The following is a 20,967-nucleotide window of genomic DNA, read 5'->3' on the forward strand; positions in this document are numbered from 1 at the left end:
GAGAAAGTGGCTTGGCATAAGAAAGGCATGTAGTTCTTCCAGCCTCTCAGACAGCCCTCATGAAAAGAGATGGTAGCTGAAAGTGGGGTGGGAGGGGCAACTTTCCAAAACTCCAAAAGAGGGGACACAAAACTCACCTCTAAAGTCTGCTTTATATGGCTGGAAAGGAATAGCAAAGCAGACCAACCAAGTCGTCACTGGGACATTGTGCAAAGAAAGACACAGTACAGACAGTGGAGGGGAGGGATCATTTGTTTTCATGCCATTTCGGTGAAAAGAAAAACAATCTTGCTACTAGAGGGGTTTAAGAGAAAGACATGGGACATAAGGACAAGGGGTTATCTTGCTCCATCAAATCATGGTGTTCTTGATTGAAGGGACAGCACAGACTTCATAGAGTTCAGAGGTCCTTATCTTGAGTTCTCGGGCCACCTGACAGATGGAAAAAGGCCAACAGCAGTGCGCCACCAGCCAGTCCTCACACAGTGTGCCCTAGGGCAAGACCAGAGTCTCTGTTCTGTCATAATCACACAGGCTCTTTCCTCCTACCTGGAGACTATAGTATAGTACCTGCTGGCTCATATCATCCCCTACAGCCGTAAGTCAATTCTCAGGGATCCTGGGTTGCCCAAGTACCATGAAGCTCAACTGCTGGTTGATGCCTGCAATTCAGAGCCCTACCCTTAGGACTTTTGATACTTGAAACCACTGACGTTAACATCTTGGGACCTAATCTATTAATCTTGGAACCAACATCTGTTAGGACTGGGTATTTACAATGATATATTTTTCAGTTCTTCAGAGTGGGTAATAAGTGCATATGGTCCAAAATTCCCACAGTAAGAAGGGATAGAAATTAAAAAGATAGATATAATCCCAGCTGGCTACGGCTGGGGGTAGATCACAGCATGAGGACCCTGTTGGGAGTCTGGCTGTCTCTCTCTCTCTCATAAAAGAAATAAATACATTTTTTTTTCAAATGTATTGTAAGGATCATTTCATGGAATAAATAGAGATGCCTTTTTTAAACTGTCCACTTTTCTCTCTCTCTCTCTCTTTTTTTTTAGATAGAATCTTGCTATGCTACCCAGGGAAGTCTTGAGTTCCCAGTCCTCCTGCTTCAACCTCCCTAAATCACTGGGATAACAGGTGTATGTCACCACACCTGGCTGTTAGGTAGAACCAGGAATCCAGCTGGGGCCTTCCTTGCTGCACCTGTTCACCTTGTAATATGTATGACCTGTCTTTCCCCAACCTCTAGTATACCTCAGTCTCAGCTGCCTTGGAAATTGTCTGACTCTTTGAGGTGTTCCTAGGGAACTCCCAAAGTAGATTCTGCATATGTCACCTAGACTATCTTTTATATAAATAGCAAACTAGAGTATCCAAATTTGGTGTAATTCCATCTGTCATCTCTTCATGGACTAAGAGAGAGACAGAAATGTTTTATTGACAAATATGGCAGGGAATCTACATTATTTAGGGGCTATATCTAATCACAGCCACATCCTCCTATTCTTTGTCAAAGCACAGCTCAGAGAGCACAATTTGGCCAAGGGGCTGGGCAACCCCACTGGCCAACAATCTGCACTATAATTTCCTCTTGGAAATATGCTTTGCAATATGGCATTTTAGCTAACTTACACTTTCTGGTAAAGAATGAAGTCAGAAATTTCTTTCCTTTCCCGAAGTTTCCCATTAAGTATGGTATTTTTTTAAGCATCCTTGCTTACACTTTTTTTTTTTTTTTTTAAATCACAGTTTGGAAGGCCTCCAGGTTTTCAAATAGATCCAGGTTCATATCTACCATCAAACATACTTACCCGTATTTTATGTCTCTCTCTGGTGCCAATCCTCAGTGCAAAGGTGGACCCAGGTAACAATGGCCAACAAGGACACTCTCCATAATGCCTGGCAATGTCACACTCAAGACATAGCGGACAAAACAGACCACAAAAGCCTGTTGAAAAAAACACATAAAAGAAAGGCAAGGTTCTCAGATGTTCTTGGAGCAACTTCACATCTCAAACAGCCTTTATAACCCTATGCCATCAATTTAATGCTGCATTGTCTCCCTGCAATCAGGAACAGAGAATGAATAACCAATTCCTCAAACCTCAGTGTGTAAAAATTGCCATAACTGAGCCACATCAAAATTGTCTTCTTTTGTTAAACACTGACAAAACTGAACCTGATACAATTCTGTTAGCATTGACTATGGTAATTGTTTTTTCCTGTCAAGAGAAACGTGTTCAATAATTTTTTACAGTTGAATCATAACTGTGGCTTCTATTATGTTCCCCTCCCCAATTTCGGTATTTAAAATAGACACAGTAAATAGAATACTTCTGAATAACAAATATCTTTTTCTACAAATGTGATTGAAGACTTTATGGTACACTGATTTTTGCTTCCTATTCTTATCAGGACCTTATTCTATTTCTCAGCCAGAAGGTTATTTTAATTTTTGTTAGTCTCATGGAACCACTGACATCTGCCAGTTTTAATCTGCAAACCATTAGGGGCTTGGTTTCTTGAACATAAACTGGAAACAGTTTGCCATTTATTAGTTCATTCATTTTTACTGATGCTGTATGAGCATTCTGCATGAGCCTTCTAACACAGAGATTCTATTCTAAATATGTTTGGGGTCACAGACCCTTTTGAGAACATGATGATAGCTATGAACTCGCTCCACCAAGGAAAAGAAAAATACGTGCACATAGACATGCAAAATTGTCCATTCAATTTCACAGGGTTCATGGTTCCTCTGAAAACTGTTAACAGATCATGGGTTAAGAACTCCTGATACACAGTTAAGATGTTATGCCATCTAGCATTGCAAAAGAGGACAACCCTGAAGACTGCAAATAATTGGAGTTACAAAATAGCAAATATACCAAGCTAACCATAATCTTCAAAAACTGTATTGAGTGGGGCCAACCTCATGGCCTAGTGGTTGAGAGAGGAGAATCCCATATGGTCAACTAAGATTCAAGTCCTGGTCCTTGCAACTTGAAAAGCAGGCTGGGTGGAGCCGACAGGAGGCATGCTGGTTAAGGCGATAGACTCCAGCATGGTCAACTGTGGTTCGAGTCCCAGACCTGGTGGCTTGCTTTCTCACTTTCTCCCTGCCTCTCTTTGGTCAAATTAAAAAGCAATAATAATAGGGACCAGCAGATGGCATACAGGCTACATCGCTGGACTCCCATATAGTCGACCACGGTTCAAGTCCTGGACCGAGTGGCTTAAACTCGGGCTGGGCACATGTGCGTGCATGCCCAAGATCCCTAGTGGAGAATAAAGGAGAAGGGATTATGGCGTGGCGATCCCCCCAGGAAGTGATTTCTCGCTTTCTGTCTCTCTCCGTCTTTCTGGTGAGCACGCACACCCTATAGCAAAAACCTCTCCAAAAAATAAAATAATAATAATAAATTAAATTAAATTGAATAATTCTGAGAAAGAAAAACAAGCTGAGTATGTGTGCATGTATGCCCAAAATTCCAACTGTATGAAGAAATGGAGAAGGGATTGCAACATGACCACGCACCATAGAGGGATGCTTTCTCCCCTTTCCTCCTCTCTGTCTCTCTGGTGAGCACACACATTCTCTGACAATAAAGATAATTAATTAGCTAATTAACTTAAAATGTTTCAGTGAGTGTTTATTGATTCAAATGTATATACAAAAAACTGCACAGATGTTCAGGGTTCAGTTGGATGTGTTTCAACAATCATACTCATCCAAATGATGAAACATCTAGATAATTGTCTTTACCCAGAGTTCCCTGTGCTTCTTTCAGTCAGTCCAAACCCTACCAGTCCCACTTGAGAAGTAACCACTCTTCTAATTTCCATGTCCATCGATGAGTTTGGGCTTTTCTTGGATTTCATATAAATGGAATCAGGTTTACTTTTCTATCTGGCTTCTTTCATTGCACATGAATGTTTCTTGAGACTCACCTGCTGTTATATGAATCTATAGTTTATTCTTTTTATTGTTGAGTCATATTCCTTTGTATAACTATTCCACAAGTTATTTATACATGCTCCCATTGATAGACATTTGGTTATTCCAATTTTTTTTTGCTATTATGAATAAGACTGCTATGAATACCCATGTATAAGTCTTTGTGTGGACAGACATTTTCATTTCACTTGTGCACATTCCTGAGAGTGGAATTGCTAAGTCATGGGGTGGATGTATTATTTTTTATTCTTTTTTCTTTTTTTTTTTTTTTAAGAGATTTTTGCTATAGGACACGTGCGCTCACCAGAAAGACAGAGAGACAAAAAGTGAGAAATCACCCCTCAGGGAGGATGGCCACACCACAATTCCCTCTCCCCAATTCTCCTCTCTGGATCTTGGGCATGCATGCACATGTATCTGGCGTGAGTTTAAGCCACTGGGTTCGGGATTTGAACCATGGTCGACTACATGGGAGTCCAGTAACATAGCCATTATGCCAACTGTTGGTCCCAATGTATATTTAACTTTACAAGAAATGAGACAGTTCTCCAAAGAAATTGTACCATTTTACACTTTCACTAGCAATATAAGAAAGTTCTAGTTATTCCACATCCTCACCAACATTTTCTATAGTCAGTCTGTTTTTTACTTCAGCATTTCTAGTGAGTGTGAAGTGGTAATCAGCTTAGTTTTGGAGTGCACAGGCTCACATACTGTGACGCCAGTGCTCTAGAACTTTCTACCAGTGGTCTCTCTCTGCCTGCCCCATCCACCCCAACAATGAGCACTGCAAAGACCCACTCCCAAATTCAATGACAAAGAGACAAAAGCTAGGAATGCTCTTTTATCTTTGAACCTCTAAGAAATGCTCCAGGACTCTGCTCTTCTTCAGTTCCACATTGCACACTCACACAAAGCACCTGAGAGCTAGGGGAGAGGGGAAAGAACAACCTTTCTCTGAGAAGCAGGACGTCTATTTCATCCATTCAAGAGTCTCAAGATCATCGCTATATCATCTGCTGGAGGCATTAGTTGGCCCAAAGGAAACCCTGAGTCAGCCTCAAGTAAGTCTGCAATACTTCACCCTGCATTTTTAAAAAATCCTAGGGAGATTAGTTGGCCCCATCCAACACTGACAACGGGTATGAACAGCTTAAGGGATAGCAAATGGTCCAGTAAACTTACAAGTACAAAGCGATCACACCGTGTGCAACCTTGAGTTGAAGCATATAAGAATCAATCAACTCTCACTTGGAGTGTGGGTTCTGCAATAGCATAAATCCCTGGGCATAAAAATAATTTATCAAAAATTGCATAATGGTAAAGATGACAAACTAAATGAATAATCTATTACATGTCTCAGCTGCACCACTTTTACTGGTAAAGAAGAATGCCCACCCTTCTTAGTAAGGATATTGTGAAGTTGTCATTAAGATGCAATGGAACTCCTGCGCCATATTTTATGACTCATACGAATTTTTTAAAAACACATGCTGTTATTTTTAATCTTTTTTTTTTTGGCATATAATCATGTTCTCTAAGTGTTCATTAGGAGATGTACTAGAGGCTGGAGGAAACACACCCAAATTTCCATAACTTCTAAACAAATCAGATGTGATTAAAAAAAATAATAACCCACTATAAAGCTTAAATTTTTATTATATAATTAACTAATATCAATATTTATACAGATTTCATTACATGCTAAACCCTGCTAAAAACACTTTGCCAATAGGGACTGATTTAACCCCCTGCAACAATCCTATAAAACAGGTTTGCTCATTATCCCCATTTTACAGATGAGGAAACTAATGCCCAGAAGACTGAAGGAATTGGCCATTTTTGTACAATTGTTAGTAAGGGACGGAATCTAGATTTGAACTCGCATGGTCTGGCCTGAGTCTATACATATACTATATACATCTGCTATACATATGACTATATGGTCTCATGTTTTGTCTGTTTCTCTGTTATGCCACAATGGTTGTGGATTTGTGTACTCCAAAACAATACCCCCACTATTACTGCTTTATATTTATTCCTGCAAGATAGCCTTAAATCATGCAGCTTCTTTAAGAAAGATCCTTTGGGGCTGGTTGATGGCATGGTGACTGAGACAGCAGTGATCTCACATGGCCAACTGCATAGTTCGAGTCCTAGACCTGGCAGTGTGAGAGACATACCAGGCACATATGCATGAGTGCTCAAAATCCCCAGAGGAAAGCAGGGGAGAAGGGACTGTGACATGGTATACCCCCTGGGGTGCTTTCTCACTTTCTTTCTCTCTGTCTACTGCATGCACACTATGGCAATTTTAAAACAAAAATAAACAAATAAAAAGAGAGATTCTGGAGCCAATTAGATAACTTGGAGATGAAGGTACCTGGATCCCACATGGCTAACTGCACAGTTCAAATCCTGGACCTGGTGGCTTGAAAAACATGCCAGGTACGTGTGCATTTGTGTCCAAAATTCTGAGAAGAAAATGGAAGAGAAGGGATTGCAGTGTGGCCATCTCCCATGTGGGGTGATTTTTCACTTGCCCATTCTCTCTCTCTATCTATCTATCTATCTCTTTGTGGGTGAGTGCACACACCTTGTAGCAATTTTTTAAAAATCAAATTGCATACTGTTATGTACAGAGCAATACCATTTATGATCTGTTTAAACAGTTACAAAGCAATAGCACATGTTAGTAATGGGTACATGTGTAAATACAGAGGAAAAGATCTGGAAGGAAACTTTCCAAATTGATGTTTTATTTTTTTATTCATGATGGAGTCCACCTACATGCACTTGAGAGTGAGAGACAGAGAGAAATAAGCAGCATTCATTGGATCTGGTCATACCATGACCTCCTTCCTCCAGTCCTCCAATCCTCCAGTCCTCCAGCCCATTGGATCCTGGGCACTTATATGTGTCTGGTGTGTTTCAGGTTGACTGCACTGGGAATTCAAAATGTGGTCACCATATGGAATCTGACTTCTCTTAACCAATGCATTATCACCGCTCCACTGAGCTGGCCCCCAAACTGATTTTTTAAAAAGAGGAGAGAGTTGGCTAGATAGTAGCGCAGTGGTAATGCAGCACTCTCTCAGGCTGACTTACCTCAAAGGTATCAAGTTCTTGTTCAGAGACCTCCTTGAACATGCTGAGTGCATGCATGACCATGATTCAGAGCTAGCTGAAGCTGGGGACTGATCACAGTGTGAGACCCTGTTGGGGAAGCCTATCTCTCAAGAAAGAAACTTAAAAAAAAAAAAAGAAGAAGAAGAAGAAGAAGAAGAAAAAGAGACATGGCTCTCTTTTCTGTTTCATTTTTTATAAGGTGAATATATTCATATGTTATTAGTGAATTAATTTATTTTTTAAAGTAACTCAGGCTCAAAAGGGATTTGGGCCATAAATTCAGGCTCTTCCTCTTAGATCTAAAGACTGGTGGTTATGTAAGCTCCCACAGACTTAATGATCCTGACCTGTTCTCTGAGATGGGTTCCACCCTCATGCTTGGGATGTGATTCATTATTCATCCTTCTAATTCATAGGGGAGTCAAGATAAAGAGAAGAAGCCTACACAAAACCAGAGTGTGGAGCCCCAGAGAGCAGAAGCAGGAAGGGTGGGTGGAAATTGCAGCAAGGCATATTTCAGATCAATTATTACAAAAAAAGGCAGAAACTTTTAACAATAAGGTACCCTCAAAAAAGGAATGGAGTACATGCATACATTGCTAGTGAGAGCGTAAATTTGTACAACTTCCAACTGAAAAGCCATTTGGCAACATTTATCGTTACTTAAAACGGCACAGACTAACTGATCAACAGATTTACTCCTCAACAACGATCAACAGAAACACTCGTATCCGTGCGAATGACATCTGTTTTGAGGATATTCATATAGTGTTGATTTGAATAGCAAAGCCCAGAAACCACACCACCAACAGGGACATGTGGATAAATTGTGGTACCTTCATACAAAAGACTCTTAGCAGCAGCAGCAGTTTAAGAAATTAGCTCCAGGGGCCAGCAGGTGGCATGGTGGTTAAGGCACACTTCTCTCTCATGGTTAACTACAGTTTAAGTCCCACACCTGGTAGCTTGCTTCCTCACTTCTCTCTCTCTCTCTCTCTCTCTCTCTCTCTCTCTCTCTCTGATGAGCCCATGAGCCCTACAGCAAACTAAAAAATAATAATGATGATAAATAAAATTAAATAAATAATTCTTTAAAAAATAATAATAATAGATTAGCTCCAGATGTGCTGATACACCCTGATAGGTTGTTAATTTAAAACAAAGGACAGAATAGTACATTTGCAATTCTACCACTGTGTAAATTACACACACACACACATCTAAGCTACAAAACTGGAAAGATAGATACCAAAAATGGTTTTCTTCAAGGGCTGGCATTTTATAATATTGCTTTTTTCTTTTGTAATCTTTCTTGCTTTTCTTTTTTACAATGATTATATAACATTCTGGAAAGATAGAAACCAAAAATGGTTTTCTTCAAGGGCTGAGATTATAGAATATTGCTTTTTTCTTTTGTAATCTTTCATGCTTTTCTTTTTTACAATGATTATATAACATTTTTATAATTTAAAAAATCTATACTCACTTTTTAAGTTTTTACATCTTTATAAATATGCAGACTATATTGGACTCAGGTAAGAGTAGTTGCCTTTGCATAGAAGAACTGAGGGAGTGCAGATCAAAAATAGACTACTTGCTTTTCATATATGAAAGAAATAGGTACTTTTGAATTTTGCATTACGGGCATGGTAACCTATTAAAAAAAATTTTTTTTTATTTGCTATAGGTCACGTGCCCTCACTAGAGAGAAAAGAGAAAGAGATAGAAAATGATAAATCGCCTCACAGAGGGTGGCCACACCACAATCCCTTTTCCTCCATCCTCCTCTTGAGATTTTGAACACACACACACACACACACACACACACACACACACACACAATGGTGCGGTTTTCAAGTCACCGGGTCCAGGACTTGAACTGCACAGTGGGCCATGTGGGATCCATCCACCTTAGCCACCATAACACCATCTGGCCCTTAAAATAATTATTAAAGTACTAAATTGTCTCCAAAGGAGATGAAATCTCTCTTTGGAAGTGTTCAGAAATTCAAAGCTATCAGGTTGTAACCAGGAACGTTGCAGAAAGGATTTGAACAAATGTGAGGGGCCAGATCAGCAGACCCCCCAGTACACCGTCAAACTCTGAAATGTTATGATTCCTTCAATCAAGTGCAAGGAAGAAAGAAACAAGTGAGAACACAAATTAAAATTTCCTCACTTATTCAGAGGTCGTTCAGGAAATAAAAGTGCTTCCTATGAATCAGGTCCTGTACTGGGCCCCAGAACAGTGTATAAGACAACTACGGCCCGTGCTTTCAGGAAATCAGGTTTATCTGAGATACAGGATGGGGACGCGAGTCTGAGTCTGATGCTTTTTTCTACCTACTTCCTTTTCCAGAAAATCAAAGAAAATTCTGGCTTGCTATTTTCTACCCACCTTGGCCATCTGATGGTTCCCAGTACACCTGTTACCAGCTGGTACTTAGCAGCTTGCTCTACTGGGTAGTTGAGTGGCTAGCTCCTTCCTATCTTTCAAGTATCAGCTCAAGTCAGTTCCTCAGAGAGGCCATCTTTTGCCCCATTCTCTATCATTTCCTTGTATAACATCCTGCTTATTTCCTTCATGGCATTTACTACAGTGTAATTATTTTTTGTTGTTGTTTTCTTTATTATTCATCTCCTCTAAGAAATTTGTCTGATTCACTCTTATGTAATATCTATCATGGGCCTCTCATAGGTAGGGATTCAGTAAATACTGGTGGAGTTATGCACCAGTGTTGATCACTCCTTCCACATAAACTGTCTCCAGGGCAACATCACAAACATTCCCAAAGCTGGACTCCTCAGCCTTCTACCTGCAATGCCAGGTAGCACCCACTTCCTTCACCTCGCCTTCATCTCCACAGCTGAGCTCTCAGCTACATATCTTCAAAGGACACAGAGACATCCCTATGCTAATCCCAGTGCAGCGTGAATTCAGTTAAAAGCACAGAGGAGGGGAGAGGGAGGGAGTTTAAAAATATATAATTACGATAAAATGAAGAAGCAAAATGTCAAAAAGAAATGGAATAATGTACCCTTTGCTTAATGGATAACAACTTGTAAAATCATTCTTAGCATTTGAAGGGAAAATGTCCTAGGATGGAATCTGGCATGGAACAGTCATGGGAAGAAGTTCCCTTTTGATCCCAAGTCTGTCACAACTATTTTCTCAGTGACTTACATGAAATAAAACTTTGTGGAGAAAACAATTCACAATTAGACTTCCTTTTAAGCAACAAGGGGAAGAAACAAACCTATGATTCATGGTACTCATACTCTAGCTGCATTCACAAGATTATAGTGCAGATAAGGAGCACACAAAGAAACATGGCCTTCAAATTCTCTTCTAAGACAACCAACTTAGGGACACTATGAACAGTCACAAAACAGAGGCCTGTTCAGGGGACAATTAAGTTATAACATTCAATATCACCTCATGCTCTATACCCACAGCCTCTTCTTCATGATTTGCACCCACTGTAAAGAATATTGTGCTTCTCCACACATCCTCATTTCTCCCCTTATCGCTAGAATGGCTCTGAAATGAACAATCAGAGAATTCTATAGAAACTCAGTGTGGTTGGTGTCCGTCCTGAGCACTGATGGAGTCTGAGAGCAAAGCTGAGTAGAGAGGCAATATTTAAGGCAAAGAGAATGACTGAAGAGTGAGCCTTTCTCTTCCCAGATTTTTAGGGACTCTAGGATTAGACAGAAATTCTTCTTCATCATCCAATCTGAGCCTCTCACTCTACTCTTTGCTCTCAATATGCTGAAGGACAATAAAAATGATATTAATCTAAGATTTATTAAGTGCATTGTAGTGATATTTGTTGGACTTTTCCTGGAAACAGTACCCCATAACAAATTCAGGAAGTTACCCCTTCATTATTGTGAGCAATATTGGTAGGACTGTCATTCAAAGTGCCCTTGTTCAGCCAAGCCGTAGGCACATGACACTAGCTAGGTGAATTGAGCTTCTGCTAAAACACCAATTCTCAGACAAGGTGACACAAGGATAAAAACATTAGGAATTGACCAGACTGCCAGCTAGCTGATCATAATGCATCTTGTCCCTTCTGGGCTTGGTTTTTAGCTGATTCTTTGATTCCTTGGGTTACTGTATAGCCTTCTAATGAAATCCAGTGTTTGCTTATAAGTCTCCTAGGACTGCCATAACAAAATACCACAAACTGGGCAGCCTGAAATGACAGAAAGTATTCTCTTACTGGAGAATTTTGAAAGTCATAAGTCTAAAATTGAGGTGGAATTGGTTCCTTCTGAAGGGTCTGAGAGAGAGAATCTACTCCATGGCTCTCTCCTAACTTCTGGAGGTTATTGGCAATCTTGGGTGCTCTGGCTTACAGGTGTACCATTCCAGTCTCTGCTTCCATCTTCTCATGGCCTTCTCCTTCGTGGGTCTGTGCCCAAATCTCCCTCTTCTTTATAAGGACACCAGTCATTGTATCAGGGTCCACTCTAACCAGGATGATTTTATTTTAACATTAGAAATATGGTCACAGTCAGAGATTCCAAGTAGATATGAATTTTAATGGAATACTACTTAACCTAATACAACCGAAACCAAAAAAAATCCCTAACTGATCTAATTACGCTCCTGTGGTAAGAGCAGGTTCTCGGCATTATCTGCTCTAATCTTGACCACAATGTTGAGGTGAGCATCTTTATTATCTTCATTTTAGAGGTAGAAAAATGAAAACCCCAAGGATCTGTTCGTGGTTACTGACCAGTAAGAGGTAGAGATAAGATTCAACATAAGGTGTAAGACCAGCAGTTGGTGTGAAAGTTAAGGCAGCTGGATTCCCACATGGCGGACTGCGTGCTTAAGCCCAAGACCTGGAGGTGTAAAAATCATGCTGGGCACATGTGCATGCAAACCTAAAATCCTGAGAGGAGAATGGGGGTGAAGAAACTGTGGCATGCCGTCCCCTGCGGGGCAATTTCTCACTTTCCCTCTTTATCTCTTTCTCTCTGGCAAGTACATGTGCCCTGTAGCAAATATTGGAAAGGAAAAAAAAAAAGTAACAGACCCGTTGTCTTAACAACTGTATTATATTCTATGATTTACCCCAGTTTTAAGTAAATCAATGTTCCTCCACCCCACAATGGCAAGCTATACAAGGAATATAGTTCACTTAGTAATTTGGGAATAGATATCTCCATGGCTACCCTCCCTGTACCTTGGTACTGAGTGACAACCAAAGTCATGAAAACATCACAGACCCAGGAAGAATCCCAAGAGAACCAAAGAATGGCTGCCATAATATTCTAGCCAGAAGTCTACATGGGAAGCAGTAGAAGGAAGAGACCTACCAAACTGTGGGTCATAGACAAGACTCTTGGCTAAATGAGAACTTGCTCAGAGGGCTCTGGTTGATCCATCCTTTGATGCTTTTTTTCTTTTTCTTTTTCTTTTTCTTTTTTTTTTTTTTTTTGAGGTTTTTTGCTATAGGGCATGTGCGCTCACCAGACAGACAGAGAGAGACAGAGAGACAGAAAGTGAGAAATCACCCCCCAGGGGGGATGACCACACCCCAATCCCTTTTTCCTCCATTCTCCTCTTGGGATCTTGGGCATGCACGTACATGCACCCAGCGTGAGTTTAAGCCTCTGGGTCCGGGACTCGAACCGCGGTCGACTACGTGGGAGTCTAGCAACATAGCCATTATGCTAACTGCTAGTCCCCATCCTTTGATGCTTTAGGACAAATTCAGACATTCCCAAAAACCTCCAAAGGATGAGGGGAGCCATATTATTTAAAAATCTAGACCCAGGATTTGTTAGATGTTGACTTTAGAAGACTGATCCTCCCTTATCCATCGAATAATTCCTCCTCACCTCCAAGGATTCTGTGACCCAAATGCTCCCTAGGGTCCTGGAAGGAGATAATGACATGTGGCACTAAAGGCAGGCCAGAACATCTTAATTTAAAAATGAGTATATGTACGTTGAACTCCAAACACAGAGAGAAGTCATGTAGGTAGAGGACGGTGTTATTTGTACCTCATCAAAGCTGAACCAGTGTCTGAAAAGATTTCAATCAACAACAGGGGTTCGCTTTGTGATTGTTCTTGTTCTTATAATATACTACATAATCTTCATGGAAATATTGAAAAGAGACAAGCAAGGGATCAGAAGATGGCATAATGATTATGTCTCTGGACTCCTACATAGTCAACTGTGGTTCAAGTCCCAGATCCAGGGACTTAAAAGTCATGCTGGGGGCATGTGTGTCCATGCCCAAGATCCCAACTGGAGAATGGAGGAGAAAGGATTGCAGTGTAGCCTTCCCCTCTAGGGGGTGATTTCTTGCTTTCTATCCAGCGAGCACATGTGCCATATAGCAAAAATCTCTTTAAAGAAAAAAAAGTGGTGGGACCAGCAGTTAGCGTAATGGCTATGTCACTGGACTCCCACTTAGTCAACCGCAGTTCGCGTTCCGGACCTAGTGGCTTAAAACTCACGCCGGGCACATGTGTGTGCGTGCCCAAGATCCGGAGAGGAGAATGGAGGAGGAGGGATTGCGGTGTGACCATCACCCCTGGGGGGGTGATTTCTCGCTTTCTGTCTCTATGTCTCTCTCTGTCTGTCTGGCAAGCGCACGTGCCCTATAACAAAAAAGAACTCTCAAAAAAAAAAGAAAAGAAAAAAAAGTGGCCTGCTGGTGGCGTGGTGGTTAAGGATGCTGGACTCCCACATGGCTGACCACAGTTTGAGTCCCAAACCTGGCAACTTGCTTTCTCACTTTCCCTCTCTCTCTCTCACTCTGTTCCTCTCTGGTTAAATTAAAAATAAATAAATAAAGTAAAAAAAAAAAAAAAAGAGAGAGAGAGAGAGAGAGAAGCAAAAAGAAAATAGAAATTATGCATTAGCCTACCATCTGAAGACAGTTAATGCAAACATTTATATTCGTATCCTTCCAAGTTTCTAAGTATTCCCCCCAACAATAAAGGTATCTAATATGCTTACCTTTGCAATCTGCTTCTTGAACCAAAATAGACCCAAAACATCTTCTCATCCCATTTCATGTTATATTCTACAATATGACTTTTCATGGCCATCTAATAATTCGTCATGGTGGCCCCCTGTTGAGCATTTAGGTTTTTGCTGTAATAAGCAATGCTGCCAGATTCAATGTTCTGGCTAAATATTTGCACATGATTTATTTTATTGGACTGAACTCCAAAAAAAATGTTATTACCAAAAGCTATGTAACACTTGGGGTTCTTTTTATATGTATCACTAAACCATCCATCAGGAAGCGTATACCAACTTACACTCCCACCAACGATGGATGAGGGAGCCCATTTTGAGCATCTTGGCTGACAGAGGATTTTGCCATTTAAGAAATCTTCGACGGCACCACTTATTCTATGAAAGCATCCACATCATTGAAAAGCAAGATTTTTCCATCCAAGAAGTGCATTGGAGCCTCTAGAAGATTAATCCAATTATTCTGAAACCATTTCATTTCTGTCCTCGTGCCTGGTGTAGCTCTTTCACTCACTGATATCTCGGGAAAGAAAATAGTAAGGGGAAACTTAAATGAAGAGGAAAACGTACAGATTCTTCTATCTCTGCAGACACTGAAGAGGCCAGTGCTCCAGTCCCCACCGGTCTGGACAATCGCTGTGACTGTGGTCCTACTGCTGGCTCCATGGACAGGTTGCTCCACCACAGCACGGGCTGATGCGTGGCTCCTGGAGAGTCAAGGATGATGATTAACTTGGAAACGAAGATGTTTCCAAACATAATCTTTGAGCCGAGACAGGAAAAAAGAGGAGGTAGGGACTTGGTACCAGCAGATAGTGTAATGATTATGTCGCTGGACTCCCACATAGTTGACTATGGGTCAAGTCCTGGACCCAGCGGCATAAAACTCATGCCGGGCACGTGTGCTTGTATGCCCAAAATCCTGAGAGAAGAGTGGAGGAGAAAGGATTGTAGCATGGCCATCCCTCCTGGGGGGGATTTCTTGCTCTCTGTCTGTCTCTCTGGTGAGCACATGCACCCTATAGCAAAAATAAAAAAATAAAAAGAGTTGCCGGCAGGTGGCATGGTGGTTAAGGGCACTGGACTCCCAAACGGCCGATCACAGTTCGAGTCCCAGACCTGGCAGCTTGCTTACTCACTTTCCCTCTCTCTCCCTCTTCTCTCTCCGGTCAAATGAAAGTAAACCAAGAAATAAATAAATAAATCCTTAAAAAAAGAGAGAGCGAGCGAAGATAGGGACTCAGTGGTGCCAACGGACTCATAAGACATAGCCCAAAAGGACTTCACTGTCTCCCTCCCTCTTTATCAAACCTTCTCCTTGGACATTTTGCCGTTTCTATTAATGACATTATTCCAAATCCTGTTACTCAAATTCAATATCCAATCTACTTCCTCAGTTAAGTCACAAATTCAGAACCAGGAGGCCTCAGGTCAAATCTAGCAGGCCACTTCCAAGAGGCTTGACCTTTGGCCTTTCATTGGTTCAGATATACCTCACGCATTATCACACTGCCTAGAGGACATACAATTCACTTTCTTGGTATAGCCAAGAGGGTAACAAGATGACCCTGAGTGAAGTGTACCTCCGAAGGTTTTAGTCGTTGTTGAAGCGAGGCTGATAAGGAACTGGACTGGGTAGGCACACTGAAACCTGGACTAGGCAGTTAGGTTGAACACACGGTGTCACTGAAGTGGAAAATCCAGACCTCACAACACATCTTGATACCAAACTGCTGTATGATTGTCCTAGGAGGACCACACCGTATAACTCTGGGGATATTCCCTGAAAGGAATGAATATTCCCATTGTCAACCATTCTGAATTAGGAGATGAAAGGAGCTGGTCTTCAAAAATGAAGCTTTCTTTCTAAGACTTAACTCATGCTTGAGTTCCAACCATGGGGATGCCGGGAGTGATTACCATACTGAAGGGTAGGCTGCACCTGGCCTCATAAAGGGGTAGGTCAAGAGTGAGAAAGAGGGGCCCTGGAATGATGTCTGACACTGTACAGTGTGGTAATTACGTATTCTATCTTGAGCTGTCTTTTGGCAAGCCTCGTTAAGTATTTACACCTGGTCTCTTACGTGCACTGAATTAAAAACCTGCCTCACACTTGAGACAAAATAAACAAAATACAGCAGGATTTCTTCCTGTAACAGTTATTGTTGCGAAATAGTCACCAAAGTTCAGCCCCTGGGGCACATGGCATGGAGGTCAGAGTCGTACATCCCTAACCACCCTTAAGGCAACATCCTGGGGGCATCTTGAAACAGCAAGGGTTCCCTTTGAGGATGTCTGATTTCTGGCAGTAAAGCCAATGGTATTTTATGATATCATAAGTTGGCTTGTTCTTGCTATTAAGAACCACTTTCTTTTTAAAAAAAAAAATGGCTTACCTATTTGTTTTGACTTTTTAAAAAGAATTATTTAATTTTATCTGTTATTATTTTTCAATTTGCTATAGGTACATGTACTCACCAGAGAGACATGGGCGCAGGGAGGGGAGAGAGAAGGAAAGTGAAAAAGCTGCCAGGTGTAGAACTCAAACCATGGTCAGCCCTGTGGGAGTCTAGCACCTTAACCACTACACCACCTGCTGGTCCCAAGTTTGTTGTGATTTTCAAGTTGCCAGGTCTGGAATTCAAACCACAGCTGGCCCTGTGGTAATACAACACCTTAATCACCACACCACCTGCTGACACAAGAGCCACATCTCTTTTTCCTTCCACCAGTAACTAACCAGCTCCATACCTTACCAAACAGCACATGAGCTTGTTAAAAAAATAAGGGGGGAGGGGGCAGGTGGCATGGTGCTTAAAGGCACTGGACTCCCACATGGCCAACCGCCACTGGAATCTCAGACCTGGCAGCTTGCTTTCTCACTTTTCCTCTGTCTCTCTTCATCAAGTGTACATGCTCTCTGGCAAAGTAAAAAGAAAAATGGAAAGAAGGAAAGAAAGCTGGATCTTACAAGGGGAAATTTTAAAAAGTTGGATCTCAGATGACTGACTACACCTTGAGTCCTGCCACAGGTGGCTTGAAAAATATTCCAGGCATGTGCTTTTGTGTGCCCCAAATCCTAGGGCTAGAGAAATGGAGGAGACTGCAGCATAGCCAAGCACCATTGAGGATTCCTCCTCTCTCTCTCTCTCTCCTTTCTCTCTCATGAGTGCATGAGAGAGATAAAAACAAATAAAAATAAAAAATCTGGTTTAAAGAAAATATCCCAAACCTTACCACAGCCTAGCTGTACAGGTCATCCAAGCATGGAGTATAGAAATCAGTTTCATGGGGACCATCAGGTAGCATGGTGGTTAAGGTGCTGGACACTCCCACATGGTCAACTATGGTTCGAGTTCCAGACCTAGTGGCTTGCTTTCTCACTTTCCCTCTCTCTCTCTCTCTCTCTGTGTGTGTGTGTGTGTGTTTATCGTTGGTCATATTTTAAAAATAATAAAATGAATAAATGAAGTTAAATAATTCTTTTTAAAAAATCAGTTTCATAAGATCCTCAGGTAATTTTTATGCACGCATCCCAATGGGAGAGTACTTCAAATAGTTCATAGAAAAAAATGGAATTAAAGTATTACTTTATTTTGGTGCAAAACAATTTTGGAATCCACGTGTAGTTTTTTCATGATGCGCATTTTCCATGAATTTTGTGGCGATGCCCCTCATACTATCCTGATGCCTGATAGCAGTGGATGTGCACCACAGTGATGGTGACTGCAATAGTTTCCAAGTCTCCTGCTAACTAGGCAGTGACGTCACGTAACAGAGACAGCAAGGAAAATAGGAAGCAGGCTGGAAAAGATGCATGGCATATACCCAGTCTCCAGTGCCAGTGAGACATGGAGAGATATCTACCAAATCTGGAGCTGCTGCACTAGCTCCCAGAAGAGAAGTCAGGGTGGGGACCAGCAGGTGGCGTGGTGGTTAAGGCGCTGGACACTCCCACATGGCCGACCACAGTTCAAGTCCTGGACCTGGTGGCTTGCTTTCCCACTTTCTTTCCCTCTCTCTCTCTCTGGTCAAATTAAAAAATAAATAAATAAATAAATAAAATTAAAAAAAAAAGAGAGAGAGAGAAGTCAGGGTGCCAGTGACCTGTTTGTAAGTGTGAAGTGGAGCTTGCAATGCTCCCAGCCCTTTTATCCATTATCCATGTTATAGCTCATACCTAGGCTCTAAAGAGCTTTTCAAGAGCTGACATAAGTGTTTGAGACCTGAAAAACAGAAGTGGCTCCAAAATATTAAAACTGCAAAATAGGGCCAGCCAGCGGGGTAGTGAGTAAAGAGACTGGATCCCACATAGCTGACTGCACAGTTCAAGTCTGGGACCTGGTGGCTTGAAAAACATGCTGGGCATGTGTGCATGTGTGCCCAAAATTCCAAGATGAGAATGAAGAAAGGATTGCAGTGGGCCATCCTCCCTTGGGAGTACTTTCTCACTCTCTCTCTTTCTCTCTTTCTCTATCTCCCCAGTGAGCCCATCTGCCTTACAGCAAAATTTTTTAAGCTGCAGAATATTAATTAATGATCAGTTAAATGTAAAACCTAGTATATTTATTTCATTGTCAAATTTAGAATACACAAACATTACATTGAAGCATTTTATATGTTCTCTTGTCTTACAGAAAATTTCAAGTATGAGTGGTTGTAAAGTTAGCCATAAATTAAACGAATTACTCATAGCCAAATAATTTTTCTTTTGGAGAGGTTTTATGCAATAGGGCGCGTGCACTCACCAGAAAGACAGAGAGACAGAAAGTGAGAAATCACCCCCCTAAGGGGGATGGCCACACCGTAATCCCTTCTCCTCCATTCTCCTCTCAGGATCTTGGGCACGCACACATGCACCCGGTGTGAGTTTAAGCCACTGGGTCCAGGACTCGAACCACAGTCAACTGCATGGGAGTCCAGAGACACAGGCATTACGCTAACTGCTGGTCCCATAGCCAAGTAATTTCAAAAGCAAAAATAAAAATTCATTTACTTTTAGTTTTAAAGAATTATTTATTTCCATTTGTTATTATTTTTTTAATTTGACCAGAGACAGAGAGAGAGAAAGGGTAAGTAGGAAAGCAAGCCCAGGACTCAAACCACAGTCGGCTATGTGGGAATCCAGCATCTTTAACCACCATGCCACCTGCTGGCCCTAATTCATTTACTTTTAAATAGCTGGGGAAAAGAATAAGCTAGCCACAGTGGCACAAAAGTAATGAAAGCTTCCCACAGCTGAGGATATAAGGGCGTGTCCTGAGTTCACATCCTGAGGCGTCCCTGTGGCTGGTGAGGGAGGGAGTATGATCATGGCATGAATAAGACCCTGCTGGGGTTGCCTCTCTCTTTCTTATGGAAGAAATAAACTTAAAGATGTTTTTAATGTGTGTGTGTGTGTGTGTGTGTGTGTGTGTGTACGGGTATAACCTGTGGTATGGGTACATTTTACTTTGTTTTTTAGGATGTGAGTGAGGGCCTGTTGCTGTGGACTGAACTGTGTTCCCCAAAATTCATATGTTGAAGTCCTAGCTACAGTGTGATCATATTTGATAAAAGGGCTCTTAGGAGGTAATTAAGGTTAAGTGAGGTCACAGGGGTGGAATCCTGGTTTCATAGGACTGGTGGTCTTATAAAAAAGGTACATGCAAGGACCAGCAGTTAGCATAATGGCTATGTCACTGGACTCCCACATGGCCAACCACAGTTCAACTCCCAGACCCAGTGGCTTGAAAATCTCACCAGAGGGGGAACCAGCAGTGAGCGTAATGGCTATGTCGCTGGACTCCCACGTAGTTGACCACAGTTCACGTCCTGGACCTGGTGGCTTAAAACTCAGGCCGGGCGCGTGTGCGTGCATGCCCAAGATCCCAAGAGGAGAAGGGATTGCGGCGTGACCATCCCCCCTGGGGGGTAATTTCTCACTTTCCCTCTCACCCCTTGGCTTCTGTCTGGCAAGTGCACGCGCCCTATAGCGAAAACCTCTCAAAAAAAAAAAGAAAAAAGAAAAGAAAATCACACCGGATGGATGTGTGCGTATGCCCAAGATCCCGGGAGGAGAATGGAGAAGGGATTGCGGCGTGACCATCCCCCCTGGGGGGTAATTTCTCACTTTCCCTCTCACCCCTTGGCTTCTGTCTGGCAAGTGCACGCGCCCTATAGCGAAAACCTCTCAAAAAAAAAAAAAAAGAAAAAAGAAAAGAAAATCACACCGGATGGATTTGTGCGTATGCCCAAGATCCCGGGAAGAGAATGGAGAAGAGACTGCAGCATGGCCAACCCCCCAGGAGGTAATTTCTCACTTTCCCTCTGTATCTGTCCTTTCTCTCTCTAGCAAGCACACACTCTATGACAAAACAAACAAACAGACAGACAGACAAAAAACCTTGAATCCTTTGCTTTCTTTCTCCCCAATTTAGGCCAGGCAGAATGGCTCCCGCAAAGAGTGGCGAGAAGGGCCATTCTGCCAAGAACGAGGTGGTGACCCGGGAATACACTATCAACATTCACAAGCGCATCCATGGCATGGGCTTCAAGAAACGTGCCCCTCGGGGACTCAGAGAAATCTGGAAATTTGCCATGAAGGAGATGGGGACTCCAGATGTGCGCATTGATACCAAGCTCAACAAAGCTGTCTGGGTCAAAGAAATAGGGACGTCCCGCATCAAATCCGTGTGCGGTTGTCCAGAAAACAAAATGAGGATGAAGATTCACCCAACAAGCTCTACACTCTGGTGACCTACGTACCTGTTACCACTTTCAAAAATCTATAGTCAATGTGGGGACCAGCAGTTAGCATAATGGCTATGTCACTGGACTCCCACATAGTCGACCATGGTTCGTGTCCCAGACCC

General features: G+C 41.9%; 1 protein-coding gene across 2 annotated transcripts in view; it reads right to left on the reverse strand.

Annotated features, from left to right (window-relative positions):
- Positions 1–239: 239 nt before the first annotated feature.
- The window catches only part of PLAC8L1 (PLAC8 like 1), a 24,248-nt gene continuing 3,520 nt past the window's right edge, over positions 240–20,967 (reverse strand). Inside the window, exons 2-4 of one of the 2 annotated variants that reach the window (XM_006148037.2) lie at positions 14,684–14,820; positions 1,824–1,960; positions 240–432 (exon numbers count right to left, since the gene is read on the reverse strand). In XM_006148037.2, the coding sequence (XP_006148099.1) occupies positions 352–432; positions 1,824–1,960; positions 14,684–14,820 (355 nt within the window). In that variant the 3' untranslated portion in view covers positions 240–351. Of the gene's footprint in view, positions 493–1,823; positions 1,961–14,683; positions 14,821–20,967 lie in introns of both variants that reach the window. The other variant, XM_006148036.2, reaches the window with a different exon arrangement.

This window comes from Tupaia chinensis, unplaced genomic scaffold, assembly GCF_000334495.1.
Source record: "Tupaia chinensis unplaced genomic scaffold, TupChi_1.0 Scaffold000228_1, whole genome shotgun sequence".
In the NCBI taxonomy this organism is placed as follows: domain Eukaryota; kingdom Metazoa; phylum Chordata; class Mammalia; order Scandentia; family Tupaiidae; genus Tupaia; species Tupaia belangeri.